Source organism: Copadichromis virginalis, linkage group LG19 (assembly GCF_057382275.1).
Source record: "Copadichromis virginalis isolate Kocher_CV1m ecotype Utaka linkage group LG19, C_Virginalis_male_GT1.1, whole genome shotgun sequence".
Classification (NCBI taxonomy): Eukaryota; Metazoa; Chordata; class Actinopteri; order Cichliformes; family Cichlidae; genus Copadichromis; species Copadichromis virginalis.
In genome coordinates, this window is record NC_140636.1 from 34,621,317 (window position 1) to 34,641,509 (window position 20,193).

At 44.4% G+C, this 20,193-nt stretch overlaps 1 protein-coding gene across 1 annotated transcript; it reads right to left on the reverse strand.

Annotated features, from left to right (window-relative positions):
• Positions 1–11,079: 11,079 nt before the first annotated feature.
• LOC146686657 (synapse differentiation-inducing gene protein 1-like) lies at positions 11,080–18,403 on the reverse strand. The gene is made up of 4 exons (XM_085440906.1): positions 17,823–18,403; positions 15,529–16,017; positions 12,646–12,783; positions 11,080–11,947 (listed from the first exon to the last, which is right to left on the reverse strand). Exons 2-4 carry the CDS (start codon positions 15,949–15,951, stop codon positions 11,789–11,791), a joined length of 720 nt encoding a protein of 239 aa, XP_085297032.1. The 5' UTR covers positions 15,952–16,017; positions 17,823–18,403; the 3' UTR covers positions 11,080–11,788.
• Between the last annotated feature and the right edge of the window lie 1,790 nt (positions 18,404–20,193).

A 20,193-nucleotide genomic window follows, 5' to 3' on the forward strand; every position in this document is an offset into this window, starting at 1 on the left:
CAAGTGAAAGCACTGGATGTAAATTATATTTGTTGATCTGAAATAAGAGATGCAATTCGGGAAAAGACACGAGTGCTCCTGTGATTCTTTCTCTGAGACTCTACCTTTATTTTTACAGATTTGTATTCTTTTTGTTATTGTGGTCTTCACATCTGGGACCCGTAACAAACTGTGGGGGCTCGTCCGGGATCTCTCCTCTACAGTCGTCGAGGGCAGATCCAGTGATACCAGAACCACGACACAATTGTGACAAGGCCGTTACTCCAGCCAAGCCAGCGAGTAGGTGTCCAGGTAGTGAGGTGAAAAGGGGACCTTTGCCTCGACGTGGAACCGTACTGCAGTGAGGGGAGTGTGACGCATCCTAGTCACTATCGAGCTGAAGGATAATCAGAAATACATACAACATGTCGACCGAGAGAAAGGAACTCGCCTGGAATATCAGGAGACGCTTGTTTTCACTCCAAGGTCAAGACCTCTTCGAACTCGCTAAGAGCCTCGCATCAGAAAACAAAGACACTACACAGCTCAGTCAGGATGATAAAGAAGGTTGTATGGACTATATCACCTCCTACATGCAGTCAAATACACTATTGCAACTTGAAGATGAGGGCATGAGTCATTTGTTGACGCTGAATGATTTGATTAATCTAGTCATCCAAGGAAGTAATCCTGCCGTGCAAATAGCTGGTGAGAATGAAGTACATGCCATGCCCAGTCCACAACCATCCAATACCGTGCTAGACCCACAACCGCCGGAAGATCCACCAGATATATCACCAAACCCCTATGTAAACGCAGAAATACAACAGTTAGAGGAGTTGAGGAAAGCGTATGAGACACTGGGTGAGAGGCTAAGACTATGTGGAACTGTAAGGGCCCGGTCACCTGCTGTAGCACGCCAGCAGAGCAATTTGCAACCACAACCAATCATACAGATTAGCCCTAAGCAGCCAGTCACTGTAAGAGACCTTTCGTACTTGCCACGCAGAGAATTCAAAGTGTTTGGAGGACAGATTGGAGACAACAGTTCCGAAATCAGCTACAACAGTCTCACCAAGCAGATTAATGAAGGAGTTAAAGAAGGATTTGTGGAGGCTGAAATTGTTCGAGGTGTGTTGAGAATTGTGAAGCCTGGCACTTTCCGGGACATGTTAATGCTCAAAGATGACCTGTCTCTCCATGAACTTCAGGGCTTTCTGAGGTCTCATCTCGGAGAAAAAGCGACAACTGAAATGCTCCAGGAGTTAATGTGTGCTAGACAAAGTGAACAAGAGACGCCCCAGCAGTTTCTGTATCGCATGATTGGACTTAAACAGAAGCTTATTTTTCAGTCGAAGCAGGCCAACACTGAGATCTCCTATGACCCAAGAACCGTCCAGGAAGTTTTCCTCCACACAATCTATCAAGGCCTGGGGGCTAAGTACGCAGACTTGCGACAAAGACTAAGACCTCTCACCTCAAACAACAATGTCACTGACGAAGAGATTCTTAGTGAGGTCACAAAGATTATCAGTGATGAAAATGAACACCAGCGAAGGTTAGGCCAAGTCGCCCGCCAAAAGAGTGCACAAGCCCAAAGTGCTGGGATCGAAGCAAACAACAAGATAGCCAAAGAACAATCCTCACCAACAATCAAACAACTCGCCGCCCAAGTAGAGACTCTAACTAACATGGTCGCCAGCCTAATTAAACAACAGGAGGCAAAGCCTTGCCAGCTGTCCCCACAACCACCTCCCAACCCTCTTTTCCAAACCCCAGCCAACCCCAACAGACCTCCTCAAAAGAAAGCGTTCCTTTGTCCAAAGTGTACTGAACAGAACTTGCAGGACTGTAGTCATTGCTTTGTATGCTGCGAGTCAGGACACCGAGCGGTGGGATGTTTAAAGCGGACCAAAACTCAGGGAAACTGGAATCGGTCTCTGTCGAGGGACAGCCAGAGGCCGGCGCAGAGTCACAGTCCCAGCCAGTAAGGTCTTCCTCTGCACAGCTTACTACTGAGTGTGCAAGACGTCGCAGTAAGCTAAAAAGAAGGCAGCCAAAGCGAGACCAGAGAAAGCAACAGGTAACCTCTTGCCAAAGTTTAATACCAAACAGCTGTAAAGTCCCCCTAGTTGGAAAGAAAAGCCTCCTCAAGTGTTTGATTGGTGGCTATCCAGTGACAGTGTTATTTGATTCTGGCTCACAAGTGAGTTTAGTGGACAGACAGTGGGTTCAGCGGTTTATTCCTAACTATCAGGTGAGACCCCTCCAAGAGCTGTTAAATGATGGACTTGAAGTTTATGCGGTTAACGGACAAGCAGTTCCTTATGATGGGTGGGTTGAACTTACAGTCACTCTTGCTGGTCACGAAGATCCCAATCTTACTGTGCAAGCCCCTTTCCTTGTCAGTAAGCTGTCACTCCCTCAGCCCCTCCTGGGAGCGAACGTGCTTGGCGCCATTATCCAAACACAAGAGTCAGACCGAGAGGCCAGTGCTTTATTGTATAGTCTCCTACGCAAAGCTTTTGGTACAGACGAAGAGCAAGTGATGGCTATGGTAAACTTCATACAAGTACCACAAAGAGCAGAATGTGACCCAGCCACAGTGAGAATTGGGAAGAGCAATGTGACCATTCCTGCTGGAAAAGCAGTCCAAGTGTGGTGCAGAGTACCCCAAAGTTTTGACATTTGTGACCCCCTGGTGCTGTACGAACCCGACGAGAACACTGCCTTGAGACACCTGAGTGTTGGGGAAGGGCTCCTGGAGATCAACAACCCTCAAAGGCCATTTGTTAAGGTCCCCATCTCTAACCACTCCAAACACGAAATAATTCTACCGAAGAGAACAGCCCTGGGTACTATTCAACATGTCGCTAAAGTTATTGAGGCAGACCGACCCACAAACACATCAGAGCTGACTCAACCCACACAGAGCCCCATCACCATAGCTGAGGTAAGCGCAGCCACCCCTGTTTCTGAACTGTCCACTGAGTCATGGCTACCCCCAGTTGATCTTAGCCACCTGAGTCCGGACCAACAGAAGTCAGTTGAAAAGGTGTTAAGGGAAGAGTGTGAGGCGTTCTCTCGTAGCAGCACAGACATAGGCTGTATCCCTTCACTACAAATGGAAATCAGGCTCAAAGATGATACACCAGTCCAGAGGGCCTATGCTTCTATCCCTAAACCCCTCTACAGGGAAGTAAAGGAGTATATTCAAGAGCTGATTGTCAAGGGATGGGTAGTGAAGTCACAGTCGCCGTATGCTGCTCCAGTCATTTGCGTAAGGAAGAAGGATGGGTCTTTACGTTTGTGCATCGATTACCGTCTCTTAAACAACAAGACTGTGCCAGACCGACACCCACTCCCCGGATCCAGGATCTCACAGACTCGCTAGGTGGTTACAGCTGGTTCTCGATCCTGGATCAGGGTAAAGCTTATCATCAAGGTTTCATCGCAGAAGGCTCAAGGTACCTGACGGCATTCACTACCCCGTGGGGCCTCTACGAATGGGTGAGGATACCCTTTGGACTGTCTAATGCCCCAGCAGCCTTCCAACAGAGCATGGAAGAAATGCTTGACACCCTCAGAGACGAGTGCTGTATCCCTTACCTTGACGACGTGCTTTGTTTTTCCAAGTCGTTTGACGAACATGTCCAAGTGCTACAGAAAGTCCTCCAAGCCCTACAACGGCATGGTGTAAAGCTAAAACCCGAGAAGTGTGAGCTGTTCCGTAAAGAGGTTCGCTATGTCGGCCGATTGGTATCTGCAGATGGAGTAAAGGTGGACCCCAAAGATACCGAGGCAGTACAGGCACTCAAACACAAAAGGCCACAGACCGTCGGAGAAGTCAGGCAGCTTCTGGGATTCCTAAGCTACTATCGGACGTATGTGCAGGACTTCTCCCGCATAGCCAAACCGTTGTATGACTTGCTCCAAGTCCCGTCCAACACACTGCCACCAAAGCCAACTAGAGGCAGAGCAAAACACACTCAGCAGCCTTCTCGAGCCCTGATACAGTGGAACAAAGAACACCAAGAGATCCTTGAGCGCTTGATCGACATGCTCACTCAGCCACCAGTGTTAGCGTACCCTGATTTCACCCGCCCTTTTATATTGCACACGGACGCATCCCAGAGGGGCCTTGGTGCCGTCCTATATCAGAACCAACAAGGCAAGATGAAAGTGATTGGGTACGGGTCTCGCACGCTCACACCTGCTGAACAAAACTACCACTTCCACAGCGGAAAACTAGAGTTTCTCGCCCTCAAGTGGGCAGTTTGTGACAAGTTTAAGGATTACCTCTACTATGCTCCACATTTCACCATTTTTACAGATAACAATCCCTTGACATATGTCCTCAGCACAGCAAAGCTCAATGCAGTTGGACACCGTTGGGTCGGACAATTGGCAGATTTCCACTTCGACATCAAATATCGGCCGGGAAAAGTAAACATTGATGCAGATGTGCTGTCACGTTGCCCACTTGACATTGAGAGGTTCATGGGAGAGTGCTCAGAGGAACTGTCGGAGGAAGCCGTATGTGCAGTTTGGGAAGGGAGCAGAAGAGCGAAGCAAGGAGACGTAGCATGGATTGCAGCCCTTAACCTCACCGCACCAAACCTACCCATCAAAGAACCCCTACAGTCAATCAGTCATGACCAACTTGTACAATCGCAGAGAGCAGATCCAGCAATCGGAAAAGTCATTGACATGGTAGAGAAGGACATAAGACCAACAGAAGATGACAAGGCTGACACTAACACAAAGAGACTGTTGAGAGAGTGGAGTCGGCTGCACATGGAGAATGACCTTCTCTATAGAAAGACTACAGGACGCAAGCAGCTGGTCCTACCTACTCTCTACAGACAGGTAGCTCTCACACACCTCCACAACAACATGGGCCATGTCGGCGTGGAGAAAGTCTTGAACCTGGCTCGAGAGCGGTTCTATTGGCCTTTCATGAAGAGAGAAATTGAAGAGTACGTCACAAGGAAGTGTCAGTGCATCAAGCAGAAGAAGCCAACGACACACGAGAGAGCACCCATGGGTAGCATAACGTCCAGCTTGTTTGCATTGACTTCCTGCACTTAGAGTCTTGTAAAGGTGGGTTTGAATATATACTGGTTGTTGTAGACCATTTTACCAGGTTCGCACAAGCGTATCCCACCAAGAATAAGGCCGCAAAGACCGCGGCAGACCGCCTCTTCAATGACTACATTCCCAAATTCGGCTACCCCTCCAAGCTCCACCACGACCAGGGTCGCGAGTTTGAGAATCAGTTATTCAAGTCCCTAAGAGAACTCGCAGGCGTTGGTCACTCAAGGACATCCCCCTACCATCCCCAATGCAACCCTACTGAAAGACTGAATCGCACCCTGTTACAGATGCTGCGTACACTGGGAGAAAAGGAGAAACAAAATTGGAAGGAACATCTACCCCATGTTATCCATGCTTACAATTGTACCAAGCATGAATCGACTGGCTTCTCTCCGTACTACCTCTTGTATGGTCGACACCCTCGTCTTCCAGTAGACCTTCTCTTTGGTCTCATGGCAGAAAACAACACTGAGACACCACATGGGTATGCAGAAAGATGGAAAGGGAAGATGACAGAAGCATACCGCATTGCAAATGCAAACAGTCAACAGTCAAGTTCCAAAGGCAAAGCAAACTATGACAAAAGATGCAAAGGAGTAATGCTACAGGCAGGAGACCAAGTACTGGTACGAAACCTGAGTGAAAGGGGCGGCCCTGGCAAACTGAGACCCTACTGGGAGCAAACGGTCTACATTGTGAGGGAGCAAGTGGGCGACAACCCCGTCTACAAAGTGAGTCCAGAGGCGGGAGGCCGTCCTGTTCGCACCTTGCACAGGAACTTGTTGTTACAAGTAAATGACTTGCCAATGGACATTATCCAAAGTCAGGCTACAAGACCACACAAGAGAAACAAGAAGTCCACCGGAAGACCAATGACACCAGAGCCGAACCCTGACACAACTGACTCGGAAGAGGGTGAGCCATTGTACTGGCTTGGTGTACCCAGATACCCTCGAGGGGGCCATTCTCCAGTCACACCAGTTCCAAGTGGAGCGCAACGGAGCTCTGGTCCAAGTGAACTAGGACAAGTCTTAAGGGCTCGTGTCCAACCTAGAAAAAAAAGTGCCATGGTTCCGGAAGAGGATCTAATTGTGTTAAGAGACCCAGACCTACCTCAACTAAGTGACGATCAGGAGATGCCTCAGGTTCAAGAAGAAGTTGACGTCACTGAGTCCAGTCCTGATCCAGTAGAGGTTCCTGACCCAGAGCCGCAACCCAGGGTGGAGCCAGGGGATGACATCCATCCAGAGCCACCATCTCATCTTAGGCAGTCCAGCAGGCAGAGACGTCCCACCACATTCTTCACCTACCCATCCTTGGGTCAACCAGCCTATCAGGCTCATCCTGCGGTGAACACCATCAATGTCCAGCCTTCGCCATATCCTTCCCTCTACTACCCTCTTCTCTACTCCCAACCCCCCTACCCCTCTCCCCTCACCCTTAGCCCTTACTTACCTGTTTCATATGTTGTTCCTTGCTATTGAATCGAACAGAAATCTCAGGAAGAAGAATGCCTGAAGTCTAAGGACACCTGGGCAAGAGGAATATTCCAGGGACTTCTGTAAAGAGACTTTGTTAGTTTAAAGGGGTTTTTTTATAATTCAAGTTTAAGTGTCAGGAGCCACTTTTGCTGTTGGGGAGCGTGTGGTGAACACAAATGTGCTACCACATTTTGGTAAATTTTATTATTTTTAAGAAAAACATATGTCAGCAATTAAGACAATTATTATTTTACATTCATTACGTGTAGTCCATAACAATTGAGGAGAGTAAAAGTGAGAAATAATAAGCGGAACTGTTGACACTGTAGTCGTTCGCCCGCGGTTGCCTAGAGCGGACCAACTTCCTGTCCTCTCAGATGCAATTCGGGAAAAGACACGAGTGCTCCTGTGATTCTTTCTCTGAGACTCTACCTTTATTTTTACAGGTCAGTATCGTCTTAAAAATACAGTGTATGAGGGTTTTGTGCCTTGTTCTACTTCGGTGTTTACTGAGAGTTATGTTGACACCGCCGATGTAACCTTAAGTGGGGTTTAGTTGAAAATTACTGAAGCGCGGCACCGCAGCGGTGGTAAAGCCGAGCCGCGCAGCCCCAAGTCTCGCGAGAGTTACCGCGAGTTATCGCGAGAGTTACCGCGAGAGTTCGCCAGCCCGCGGGATGTATTTAAACTGGGTAAACTCCATTTAACAAGCAAATATGTGTGTGTGGTGCTCCAATTTAACTGTAAAGGCCCTGACATCAGATTATTTGAGATTAAAATATCTTATATACACTTTATGGTTCAAGTGATGTGGAAATGTTAAGAATAAGCTGAGAATGAATGTACATTTATGTTGTTACATTGCAAAGTAATACATCCAGGTGTGTTTTGTCTAATCTAGTAAGATTTATGCACTTATATCGGATTTGTGGATAAGCTATTTTGAGTTTGCCCTATATGTGAGAGAGCAATAAGACAGTTAAGGCATTATATGGTATCTGCACTGCTGATGTAAATGAGTGAAGGAATAGTGTGATTAACAGTGTAAACTGGAGAAATGTAATGACCATAGATGCATATATTTGCCAAATGCCTTTTATTTACCTTTTACAGTTATTGAGCATATCTGACAAGTGAAAGCACTGGATGTAAATTATATTTGTTGATCTGAAATAAGAGATGCAATTCGGGAAAAGACACGAGTGCACCTGTGATTCTTTCTCTGAGACTCTACCTTTATTTTTACAGATTTGTATTCTTTTTGTTATTGTGGTCTTCACATCTGGGACCCGTAACATCACCATTTAAGTGGATATAAATAAGCTTTCCAGTGATATTGCCAAGATACATTGTTTCAACAAAGATATAATCTACACAAACACAAATGTCCTTACTTCATGTTGTGCCTGTCCAATACAGTCTTGATGAGCAAACAAGATTTTGCTAACACAGGCTAACATGTTCTGCAGTGTGGGAGATGGCCAGCTGCTGTTACTTGCTTGTCTGGCAGTGGAAAGCCAGCTAGGCCTCTGTCTTCCTGTATTTGGTTCCACAAAGGTTTGGACAGCAGCTGAGGGCCAGTTTGAGACTTATTTTAGTTGTTCGTCCATTTTCGCTTCTTCTGTTCCTCTTTTTATTGTTCGCTTCAGCACCTGAATGTGAAAGGTGGATGCAGTCTCAGTGTCTGAAGCTATTAAAGAAGTGCCTTGAACGTGAATCCTTTCTAATGACTGGGAATGGGGGGCAAAAGGATGTGGAATTCTATGTGTAAAATTAAAATGCACTCTGATTTATGACCTCAGTAAACTTTTTGCTGATAAGGCAGGATTTATTATATGAAGTGGTTACCTGTGCTGCTGCTTTAAAGCAACATCATGTGCACAATTTGTCTGTTGCAGGACTGTGTGTGCTTCATATGACTCAAGAAATTTTTTCATTAATGTGCCAGATATTTGCCTGAATTGATTTTATGATGAGTAGGATTCTTAGCATTTAAATATTAGTGTCTACTACATTTGTTTGTTGTGATCTGTTTTCTCCTGCTTCTTGGCTATGCTGTCTGCAGAGTTGAACCTGACAGCTATTACTCTGAGGCTAATGAACTGTATGCATGGCAGGTGGGGCAAGAGAACAGGACGTGCGTGGTGGTGGTTCCAAGTTTTCGAGCCGAGTGAAGCGCTGGTCTAATTTTGTTTTGACATTCTGACTTCAGAGTGTAGGCACTGTTCCTGTTCCTGCTCACAGCATTCTGGCAGCTGAAGTCACCTCGAGCCCCGACAGTGAGTGATGCCAAACGACAGTGAAGAGACATGCCAGTGACTGCACTGGCTTGTGCCTGCAACAGTAAGTGGTCAATCTAATGCTCCGTGGTCGACAATAAGCTTTGACAGGCTTTGCAAACCACACAATCGGTGTCCCGTTTACTTGTTTCCAACCTTTGTTCTCTGATGTACCTTGACAGCCTTATAAATAAGCCAAGGATGCCTCCATCAACCGAGACTTGGAGCTGTTTTAACAGACGTTGCAGACTACATTAAAAATACATCTGCTGCAGAAACGGTAAACATTTTTCACGTTGTAACAACATAATCTCATACATTCAGAATGCCGGTTCATAAAAGACAGAATAAATTACCTTGGATCACTTCTTTGAAAAAAAAAAGTTGTTAATTTTGTCAAAGTGTAACTATCTCAAAGGATGAACCAGCATTGTGTATTCACGTAAATATAAATTGTGTCTCTTAAGGCACTGTGTTGCTAGCAGCGACATAATTTGCTCCCATTTCTTAAGTTGAATCTATGAAAAATCTCAAAGACAGCATTGTTGGACATGCATAAAATAGTATTAATGTGCCAACAAGGTGATTCCCAAAGAGCTATTAGCTGAAAATTTGTCATCTCTTGGCACAGTGTGCCGTGTGTCCGAAAAGAAACCAATTGAGGAAACTGAATAAAAGCACGAAGGCTTAAAAACCTTTCCACAGCAGATGGGCAGTATCTGAAAGTCATGTCCTTAAGAAACAGGAAAAACAATTCTGCTAAGACATGGCACAGAACCTGAGAGATGTATCTGGCCCTTCAGATCCAATCTACTTTTTGCTGAAACCTCATCAAACAGTTGAAGGGTCGATGTCAAGACTTGGCATATCTCTCAAGAGTGCAGTGTGTCATTTTAGGAAATGGAGTGAAATGGCTGAGGTATATCAAATTACACAAGAACTGAACTGCAAATCAGTGGCAACAGTTCTTATGGATTGATGAATAAAAATGTTACATTTTTGACAAACTCATTGTCAATATGTACTGACGAAATCATGAGAGGTACAACAGTGAGCATCTAAAGCCATCTGTAAAACACTGTCATGGTTTGGGGCTGCATTTCAATCAGTGACGCTGAACATCTTGTCAAAATTGATGGAAAATTGATGGCCTCCCCACAGCCTGATCTCAACATTATTGAAGCAGTGTGGGATCATATTGACAAAGAAGAGCTTTAAATGTCGTTCAAGAAGCCTGGAGATCTGTTTCTGAAGACTTCATAGAGTTCAGGCTGCCTTACATGCTGTGATTCAAGACTTTTGCGTAGTGTTGTAGGTTTTGATGCAAAATTTTTCACTATGACTAGCTTGGATGTTTGAGCCATTTTACCATTACATTTTTCCAACCAATAGTTTTGTCTGTTTGTTGATTACATTGAGGTAGCCGTCAGCTCACAGGGGTAAGGCAGGTCATCTAATCAGAAGATTGGTGGTTTGATCCATGGCCGCTCCAGTCTCCAGTTTCTCTCTGATGCATACATTAGGGTGTGAATGTTAGATAGAAAGAACAAGTGCTTGGATGAATGCGTTAACGAGGCATGTTGTATAAAACGCTTTGAGAACACAGCTAGAGTAGATAAGCGGTGTAAGAATGAGTCCATTTACCAACCATAGCTATTGCTAATCTTTCATCAGTTTAGTTATTAGTTTAAGCTTTGCTTATCAATCACCTTTCGTCAACAGCTATGTCAAATGTAGCTTAAGTAGTTTAAGTCTTTATTGTTCACTGCTAACTATTTTAGCCCAACTAACTGCTGCAACTTTCCATCATTCAATACTTTTAGCTAACCCCTTTAGCCATTTAGCTGTTCAGCTGTAGTGCAAGACTCTCCCCTCAGTCCATTCTGTCTCTGAAACAAACCATTTTAGTTCCCTTCCAGTTAAACCAACTTTGTCGTGATTGGCTGCCCATCATAAACAGTGTGTCTGAACAGCAGGTGCTGTGTTCACATCTAGAAACAGAAATCAAGCAGCTGAGACAGTCTAAGCTAACTCTGAGCTTTTGGTCCACTGGGATTTTGTACATAAACACATCCCTTAATATGTGAAACTTTGTGTTGTGAATGGGGTTTTTAATTTTGTTTTTTTTAAATCAAATTATAATCTGGAGTTCAGTTAATTACTTGCTTTTTTCCTAGCCCCATGCCAGTGCAGAACTATCCCTGCTCTGAGGCGCACCTGTCAAAGAAAATTGAATAAGGGAATATGAGACATTAGAGTGTTTAATTATTCATGCCAAATATATTTATTGACTAAATTTACAGTTCACAATAGACACTAATAAATTTCTAGTCCACTGCTTGGCATCTTTGTGTACACTTGACACATTTGTTGTCTTTCTGTCAGGGGTCCACTTATCACGTCTTACTAACTGGATCCTTTTCGAGTATTCCTTAAATGAACAATCACCCAGAAATCCATTGGCTGACTGTTTTTCCAAGAAATTCATTTACAAAGAGAATAATACACAATCTGCAACAGTAAGGACAGATAGTACACTGAATGTAAAGGTCAAATAAAAATGCTGTAAATGATTAATGTGATAAAAGGTAGGTAGTGTCATACTCTATGAGTTCATTTTTTTCTTAGATAAGTGTAGCACAGTCTTTGTGGAAGAGTAGTCATCTTTCTCAGCACTGTCTTTTTGTGTTTTTATAGAGGGATCGGGAGTGTTGCATTCCAGAAATAAAGATTCAATCCAGATCAATATGCTGTCCAAGTAATACTCCATCCACACATATTTTCTTCTCTTGCTCTCCTTCTGTTCTTTCTCTTCATATAGCTTCTGCTTTTGCAGAGAGCCAGCTTCGACAATGACGCACACCTTCAGGAGAGGCAAATATCTGTCCACCCTTTCCCTTCCTTTCATCTTTATGTCTACCGTCTCCACCCTCCAAGCATGTGGTCCTAGTGCTATACATGTCCAGGCTTGGACAGGTAGGCTATGAGGGCCACAACCACCCCCACATACATCCCTGTTCCAATGGTAATGGAAAGTGCAGCCAGGAATAGGGCTCTTCTGGAGCTCATCCCTGCTCTGGAGAAGTCTCCCTTTGCAACGGCCTTGCCAGTCTGACAAAACAAAGCAGAGAGTGAAATGAGCTGGTGTGTTACTCATCAGCACCGAGTGTCTGAGTAGGTGTAAAGCCACAGTTAAAAGAGAGAAAACAAGAAATGCTCTCAGGGAGCCATTAGTTACCATGGCAATTAGGTCATTATCCCTCTGACAGTGACAAATGTGTTGTTTGGGTGTTTTGGTTTCCTATCAAAAATGAGGCTGGCCTTTATTTATTCTTTTGACACATTATTTTCTGTTCTGCTAGAATTGTCTCTGCAATTATTGTGTTTCAAAACTACAGAGAAACACTGTGCTGCGTTTGAGGTGAGAGGGCTTGAAGCTAATGGTTTTTTAGACCAGCAGGATGCTAACCATAAGACCAACCAAAGGTGCTGCTATAATTGCAAATGAGTTCTCAGCTATGAGCAAAACAAGTTAAAAAACAATATAATGGCAGTCGGTCGCTCACACAGGAGCGCACTGTGAACCAAAACCTTAGAGTTAATGGTTTCCCAAAGTGAACACAGGTGACTGACAAGTGGGCCGAATCTGTTTAATTTACATAGCCAATCATCTGAAACAACTGCAAGGAGGGTCACAGGGTGGAAAATGGGCTGCGGCTGCACTTGTCTGAACGCTTGTGCTCACTGACCTTAAATAGAATGCAGTGTAATAAGAGTTGATGACATCCTTGAGATCTCTGGGCCTTTACCTTGTGAGAGTAGTAAAAGGCAACGATGCCCAAGGGCCAGAAGCAGCAGAGCATGGAGAAGATGGCGAGGCCCAAGTAGTCCCGAGGGGGCAGCACAATGAAGTTGTCCTCACTCTCACTGTCACTGGAGCTGTCACTCTGGAAGACGTTGATTTTATACAGAAAAATTAAAAGTCAGAAAAAGAACGGATGTGGAACCTTATATATAAACATAATAACAGAGTATGGCTGACGTATAAAAAGCCAGGTGTACTTTGGACAGCTTTATGGTGTCGTAGCTTGACATCTCATGCTCCCTCTCTACTGTATCTAACCTTTTCTACAACCGCCCAGGACAGGATGTGCTCAGTCAGCCAGAGAGGATTTGGTGCCTCTGTCAACACACATGAGCGGTCTGACAGATAACACAGGATTAACGGATTGTTCCATCATTGCAAGGTGACAGGACAGAGCGTCATTTATGTGCTAAATTGCTTTTACACTCTGAGAGACCTCCACCATCTTTCCTTAATGCACCAGGCATCTTATGAGGTGTACAACAGGAGCCTGTTGAACGCATCGTACCTTGAAAGTCAGGGCCACGGGAGCTAATGAGTGATAGATCTGAATGCCACTTAGGCCACATGGGCACACCGAGCCTGCAGCAACGATGGCAATGTGACTACTACACAGGTGACCTTTAAGAGAAGGTGGCCTTACTTCTCTTAGCTGTCCCAGACATGGAGAGGATGTTTGTCTAAATAAACAGCCCCCACAGGAGCAAGGTTTCATTTGTTAGTCTTCCTGCCTTCGGATCAATCAAAGCAGGGAAAAAGGAAAGTGCAAAAACAGAAATCGATGTGTAAGGCGGGAACTGAACCGACCATTTTAGAGGTAATTAAGGAACAGGCAGTGAGGCAAGCAGGAGAAAAAGGAACCATACTTGTAAATAGCCACATTTCACAGAATATTCTAAACTATTTTCTAGCGTCTGATCGCATCCGAATTAACCAAAACACTGGATGCAATGTAATAACTTTGAGCTATATTCAGAGGATTTCCGCTCAGAAACCTTATTTAGAGGTCAGCGGGGGGTCCAAAGAGTTTACAAACAAATACCTTTGCCAAGAAAGAGATTACGAAGCTCTCTCTTATCTGCTTTATGAACACTGTCCACCTAGACAGACGGGTACGATCTATCAAAACAGCAGCTGGTGGTAACTGCATAATCTGACATCACATGAATAAACTGGTGAGTACAAACAGCAGTAATCTCCTTTTATCTCCGTAGCAAGAACTGATAACAGTTCTGAGTGACTGCTGCATTCAGTCTTACTGACAGCTTGCCTGACACAGAGTCCGGTCGGCTGGGAACACGCTCCCAGTCTGGTCTGCCAGTATAACGGATGGGGGTCCGCCGAGGCTCAGTGCCTTTAACAGCCCTGTCACAGCTCTCTCCTAGTCCTTGTTAATGTCTGAAGGGGACAGACGACTCAACACCGGGGCGCGCACACACACATATGCACGTATCTGTGCACCTAGTTAGCAGGGGCAATCACAGTGGCATCATGCACAGGGTCTTGTTACTTTGTTACCTGCAATTTATTTTGTCTGTATCACCCAAATGTCAAACATCACCTGCCAGAGACTTGGTCTACGTTTTCCCCCCCTCTCTGTTGCTGATTGTACACAAGGCCTGCAGCAACATGCAACTGTGAAGGGAAAATGTGTAAACACAGCTGCCACAGACAATATATGGGTAATTTTGGAACTATATGGACCTTCCCCAGCTGCTGCTCTGTTTCTCTTATTTATATTCCCATAGCTGTAAAAATCCTCTTAATCACAGTTTCTCTGAGTCGGCATGACTCGAATATGAGCGCTGCGGCACACGGATGCACGCACAAACACAAAGGCAGGAGGAGAAAGTAAAGAAATGTAGGTGCAAAAGGTCTCATATTCCATTTGGAAAGCCAGCTTTTTATCAGAGCACTGTTAATCACATTCATTTGCGCTTTTGAATTGACATGGAATAACTTTGGCTCCGGGCTCACCTGCTCTGACGGCCATGAATCAGCACAGCCTCGCTTAACACCGTTAAAGCACGACATTACTTATGGCATTAATGGCAGTTGCTGCTATGTCTCAATCTATCTGCCAGGCCTCCGAGTGACAGGAGCTGGCGTGATCATCAGCTCGGTAAGGGTGCTATACTTCTTCCTCTGCCAGCTCAGAGCCCTGAGTACTTCACAAGCCTCCCTGGGTGAAATTAGATTTTCACCACTTCTGAAAAGACTTTGCTCTTTTTTGCTGTCATGTTATCTTTTTTGTGACTATATTAACCCCAAAAAAGAGGGGAAAAATTGCGAAATAGATAAAAATCAGATGTGTCATTTTCTTGGAATGTAATTATAAGACAAAAGCGAACAATTACCCCGCACCGCATTTCAAAGAGTCACAAGCAGATTGACCATTTGCAGAAAAGAGTGAGAAATGCGCGTGAATCACGCCGACAATCTAATAGAACAGCAAATGAAATAATAAGCATCACTACAGCACCGTGACTCATTTTCTGCTGAAAGCTGGCCCTGACAGTTACAAGCAAGTGTTGAAACGCATTTAATTTCATATAGTGACTCAATATTCAATTACTCTGTCAACACTGCCAAACGGTTCTTGCTTCGGTCTGCTGCTTATGCATGTATGGCTACAGTAATCATTCCTGTATGCCTTGTATAAAAAATGAAGAATTATAAGTTTATTATTTCTCTAATAACTTAATAACACAGACTTCCTCATGTTGCATCAGATGCTTGGAGCTATGGATAACATGCCTATAAAGCATGGTGCCCTGCCATTTATGCAGACGACATATTCATGTTTTCCTTTCATGTGACCTCTGACCTCATACTCAGGACCTTGCTGCTCCTCCTCCACCTCATAGGATACCGTCTGTATCTTGGCATCCTTCTCCTCTTGCGCGCTATCCACTGTGTTTTCCGTGGAAACGCCATCTGACGCCTTACTCTCTGTGAAAGTGGTTTCAAAGCTCTCGCTTTTCGAGTCCTTGCTATGAAGGCTGATGTCGTCCTTGCACAGGATGAAGCTGGGCCTGTAGAAGGCCTCCACTGCCAAATGGAGAGAGGTGGCATCCAAGAATTGCTGAGCCTTATGTTTGCCATTGGCCCCAGTGCAGTAGTAGCCAATTAGGCTGTCCTGATAAGGCTGGCTCGGGTAGTCACACTGGTAGCCCTGGTAGTCGTTAGGAACTGCATGACTGCTGGTTTTGTCCAGCAGGGGGTTCTGGAGCTCGCTGAGGCTCTCCATGAGGGCTGGTTCAAACGTCTTGTGGATCAAAGGATGGAGTCCAGAGAATATCGGGCAGTCTGGCAGCTGAAAAAAAAGTCATCTAGTTAATAAAACCTGAAACATAAAGAAAGAAGTCAAGTCTAATCACAGCACATTCTAGGGAATATAGAGTTAATCTAGGTGTGGTATAGGTCTCCAGTTTGATCTAAGCATGAAAATGTGCCCTCTAGAACAGATTTCTAATGCAGGAAATATTTCATCTTGTTTGACAATCAGGATCCCTCTCCTAAGCTCTCACCAGTCTGAGCCATAAAAATCACCATCTGGTGTATGTTCAACTGTTGCATCTCACCCCCCCCCCCTTCCAGTTTTATATAAACATTTAGTGAAAAAATATCTTCCACGTGTCACAGCTTCCTATAATGAATACGCGGAGAAAGGATGATAGTTGGTGCTGTATTTCGCGGGGCATACTAATTTGACAAGTCTGAAGTGGCCTCCTCGACTCCGCCTGGATGTTCAAATGCAGCTGAAGAGTGGGACTAATGAGTAGAAGATAAAAAAATAATAATAATAAATGACTGCTTTATGTAAAATAATAGCAATTAAAAAAACACAACAACAAAAACAAGAACGCTGTCAGGAAAGGCAGTCACTAAGGCAACCAGTCCACCAATGAGAGGCTCTGTGATATGAGCGTGTCCAGATTTGGGGTTAAGCAAATACACTACTTTGTTTTGCAAAACGGTCAGTCCCTGTGGACCTCGTCCATCAAATTCATTTTTTTCATCCCGTGACTAATGGCGAAATGAGATAAAGGGGCTGCATTATGTTATGAAAATAAGTCCGAGTTATGTCATGTGTTTGTTTAGTTGAAAGTCTGAAAACTGAGAAACAAGCTGCAGGGATGGAAATGCACAAGCACATTTGGATGCGATTGTGATTTTGCCCAGAGATTTTGATTTTTGAGGTCTGGAAGGTGACTGAGTGGAGCATAATGGCATACAGAAATACATGAGTTTGGCAAAATATCTATCTATCTATCTATCTATCTATCTATATTGAAAATAATAGTATACAGTGTGGCATAAACTACACCCTTTAGAGTTCTCTGGCTGCCTCTGACAGTCTCCACAAACAGTAAACAATAAAACAGGCAGAGGGTGTTGTAAGAGATGCATTATTTCCTCCATATGCAGTGACTTCCTGGCCGTCAGAGACAGCGGTCCTTAAACACATGCAGATTTACAGGAGAACTTTGGAGCCTTTGACCTCCTATGATTAAAAAAATAAAAAGCTCATGCATCCACAGTAGCTTTCACAGTTATTTGCCGTGGGGAAGCATGAATAATGTGGGCCAGTGGCTGAATGTGAGCCCACACACTCACACATATGTACACGCGCACAACACTCAGCTCAGTATCTTCAACACTGTGTCCATCCTCATATGCTCCTGTGCCTGAGCCGCTCTTCAGATAACAAGGAATTCCATTACACACTACATTAGACAACAAAAATCACATCTCACATCCACAAATAATTCATCAGACTCTGGAATGAGTGCACTTAGCACATGAGAGTCTTGGACTCCGCGATTATTAATGACCACCTCTGTCCCTCTGTCTATCTACCTTGTCTTTGTTTAATCTGCTATGGGTTATTCATACATGACACTTTCTTAGCCACAAACACAAACAAAGGCACAATATATTTCCCCTATTGTGGTGCGTCCGCTTCACGTAAAATTGGAAAACTTAATTTTCAACGTACAATGGAGGGAATTTCCTATTTGTTCCCACTCTACTACTCTCAGATATACATCTATCCTAGAACAGCAGCCTAAGAACATATTGTGGCAACCAGCAGCTAAACATCGACGGTCATCTTACCTGTAGTTGAAAATCCTCCGGCAGGTTTGCTCAGCATCATTCCTCGACGCAACTGAGTCGAGGTAGACGGAGCAGTGGACCCACCTTCCCACTTCACATTAACAGTTTTCGCAAAACTGCCATCGTAGCAACAACAACAGCTCCCCTTCAAACGGAAGTAAGTCCGTGTGTGAGAGAATGGACTCTGGATGCTGTGACAGTGCCGCTGCTGCGTTTAAGGCAGATTTTACGCACAGTATCTCACCGAGGCTCGGGCTCCAAACAACTCCAACGGAGGCTGAGCTGACTCCAGCCAAGTGATTGGCTGCGTGAACTCTATTACCGACTAAGGATTTGACATTTCTAAACTTCCCTCTTGCTTGGTCGTCTAACTCTATTCAGCATCTAAAGTGTCGGCCGGTTTTCTTCTTTTTTCTTTCTTCTACGCCTCCTCCCAGCGGTTCTATTTTGCATTGTTGCATAAGAGTCCTTTTCGAATCAGGTTCTTAATATAGCCTCTGAAATGTGTGATCACGTGAGCCACCATTCCCACTTTGCAAACGCATCTGATTTGTATCGTGAAATGATCGCCCTGCTTCTAACTTTCGCACCTTCACAGTGAAACGATTAGGTGTTATTCTCGCTGAGAGCGCCCACTAAAGATAAAAACACAACACGGAAACATTTTTGTAAAGCTTTCCTTCTGCTACATTAATTTTTAGGGTTTCCCATTCTTCGCATGAGTCCAGCTGTATCACTAGTTTCGAGAAGATTTGCCAATTTAATTTTATTGTCTCCTGTCCCAGCACGGCTCTGAACTGGTTCCAAATATAGCCCAGGAGTAAGCCACTATCAAATTCATTGCACATTTAGATTTGATTAATATTTTAGACAAATCCCATGCATTTATCATGAGACTGCCAATTTGGATGTGCCTTTCACCCCACTCCCAGGAGCTGCTCTTGATTACATACAGGAAAAATGGGAATCAGATCATACTCTAGAATAATATAATAATTATACTGATCAGAGGAGCTATAGCATTTACAGGGACTCAGTCTGTAGTTTAGGGGCATGAAAAACACACTTAAATCTGTCTATCAGGGGACATCATGCTGTGGCAAAAAGTAAAAGACTGATATAGTGCCATTGAACACCGGACACATATCTTATTCAGAAGGAGCACTCTGTTCCACAGGCTCATAAAAATGTCTGGAGTTAATAATGTGCGAGCCCAGGCTCTGTCACTTTCACTGGGAGATGCATTAAGGCGCTGATGGACACTTTATGGGGGAAACATGGGGCTGCATTCATAAGACTGGGCTCACATGAGCTGCTTCTCTTTTAGAGTCACCTTGTGTTCACATGCACGAGGCGACATGGCATAACAGCCCAGCCGTCTCTGTGATGGATACCACTCCCTCAGGAGACGAGTATATTAGAAGAGGGGGTGAAGGGGCGAGGCGGAACCTGTAACAGTTTCCTTCCTTCCTCCTTCTCCTCCTTCTTTCTTTCTTTCTTGTTCTCTGTCTCTCTCCTTCTCATTCTCTCCCTTCACTTTCATTCACTGCAGGAAAAAGGTACATTGTCTAATGAGGATCTGATTCAAAATGACCCACCCCTCCCGAAAGAAAAAAAAATCAAGAGAGGAAACATGTAAAATATGAAATCTTGAGGAAAACCAGTCAAGCTCAATGGGGGCACATTAAGCATGGTTTATGACAAGACAAGATTTCTCTTTAGAGGGCGCTTTTGCCAGTCTTCTTTAGATGGACTGTGAATATTTATGGTTTTCTCTGTGTCCCTTTCTTCTGCTCCATTTTCCGCTCTATATTTAGGCACTGTGTCACTACATGGCAGATGCGCTATTTGTCAAGCACCCCCCCCCCCCCCCCCCACCACCACCTTTAGAGTCATCAAACTTCAAGAAACATAAAAGATAATTAGAGCTGAATATGCAGATATGTGTGTGCTGTTAATTGGCAAAAAAAAAAGAGAGGGGGGGGGGGGGGGAGCAAAGGTAAAAGCGATTATAGGTTTTCACATTTACCTTTTTGTATTGATTCTCCTTCACCTGTGTTTGATATCGGAGCCGACTCTGACACCGTGAACTTTCCTAAGGCCCATTAACCAGCTTTAATCATTTAAACACTTTTGAGAATTAATCAGCTTAATCCGATTGGCAGAGAAAGTATCAAACCACTTAATTTGATCTGGCCTAGCTGGCTTCTGCGAAGAAAGGGGGTGGGGGGGTTGAGGATTTAAGCGGCTTTTCCCACGTGACCATTCTGTGTGTTATTTCATGTTTGATTAAGCACTTTTGCAAGGTCTATGCCAGCAGAGCACCTCTGACCACAGAAACAGCCCATGGGATTAGTAAGAGGCAAAAATA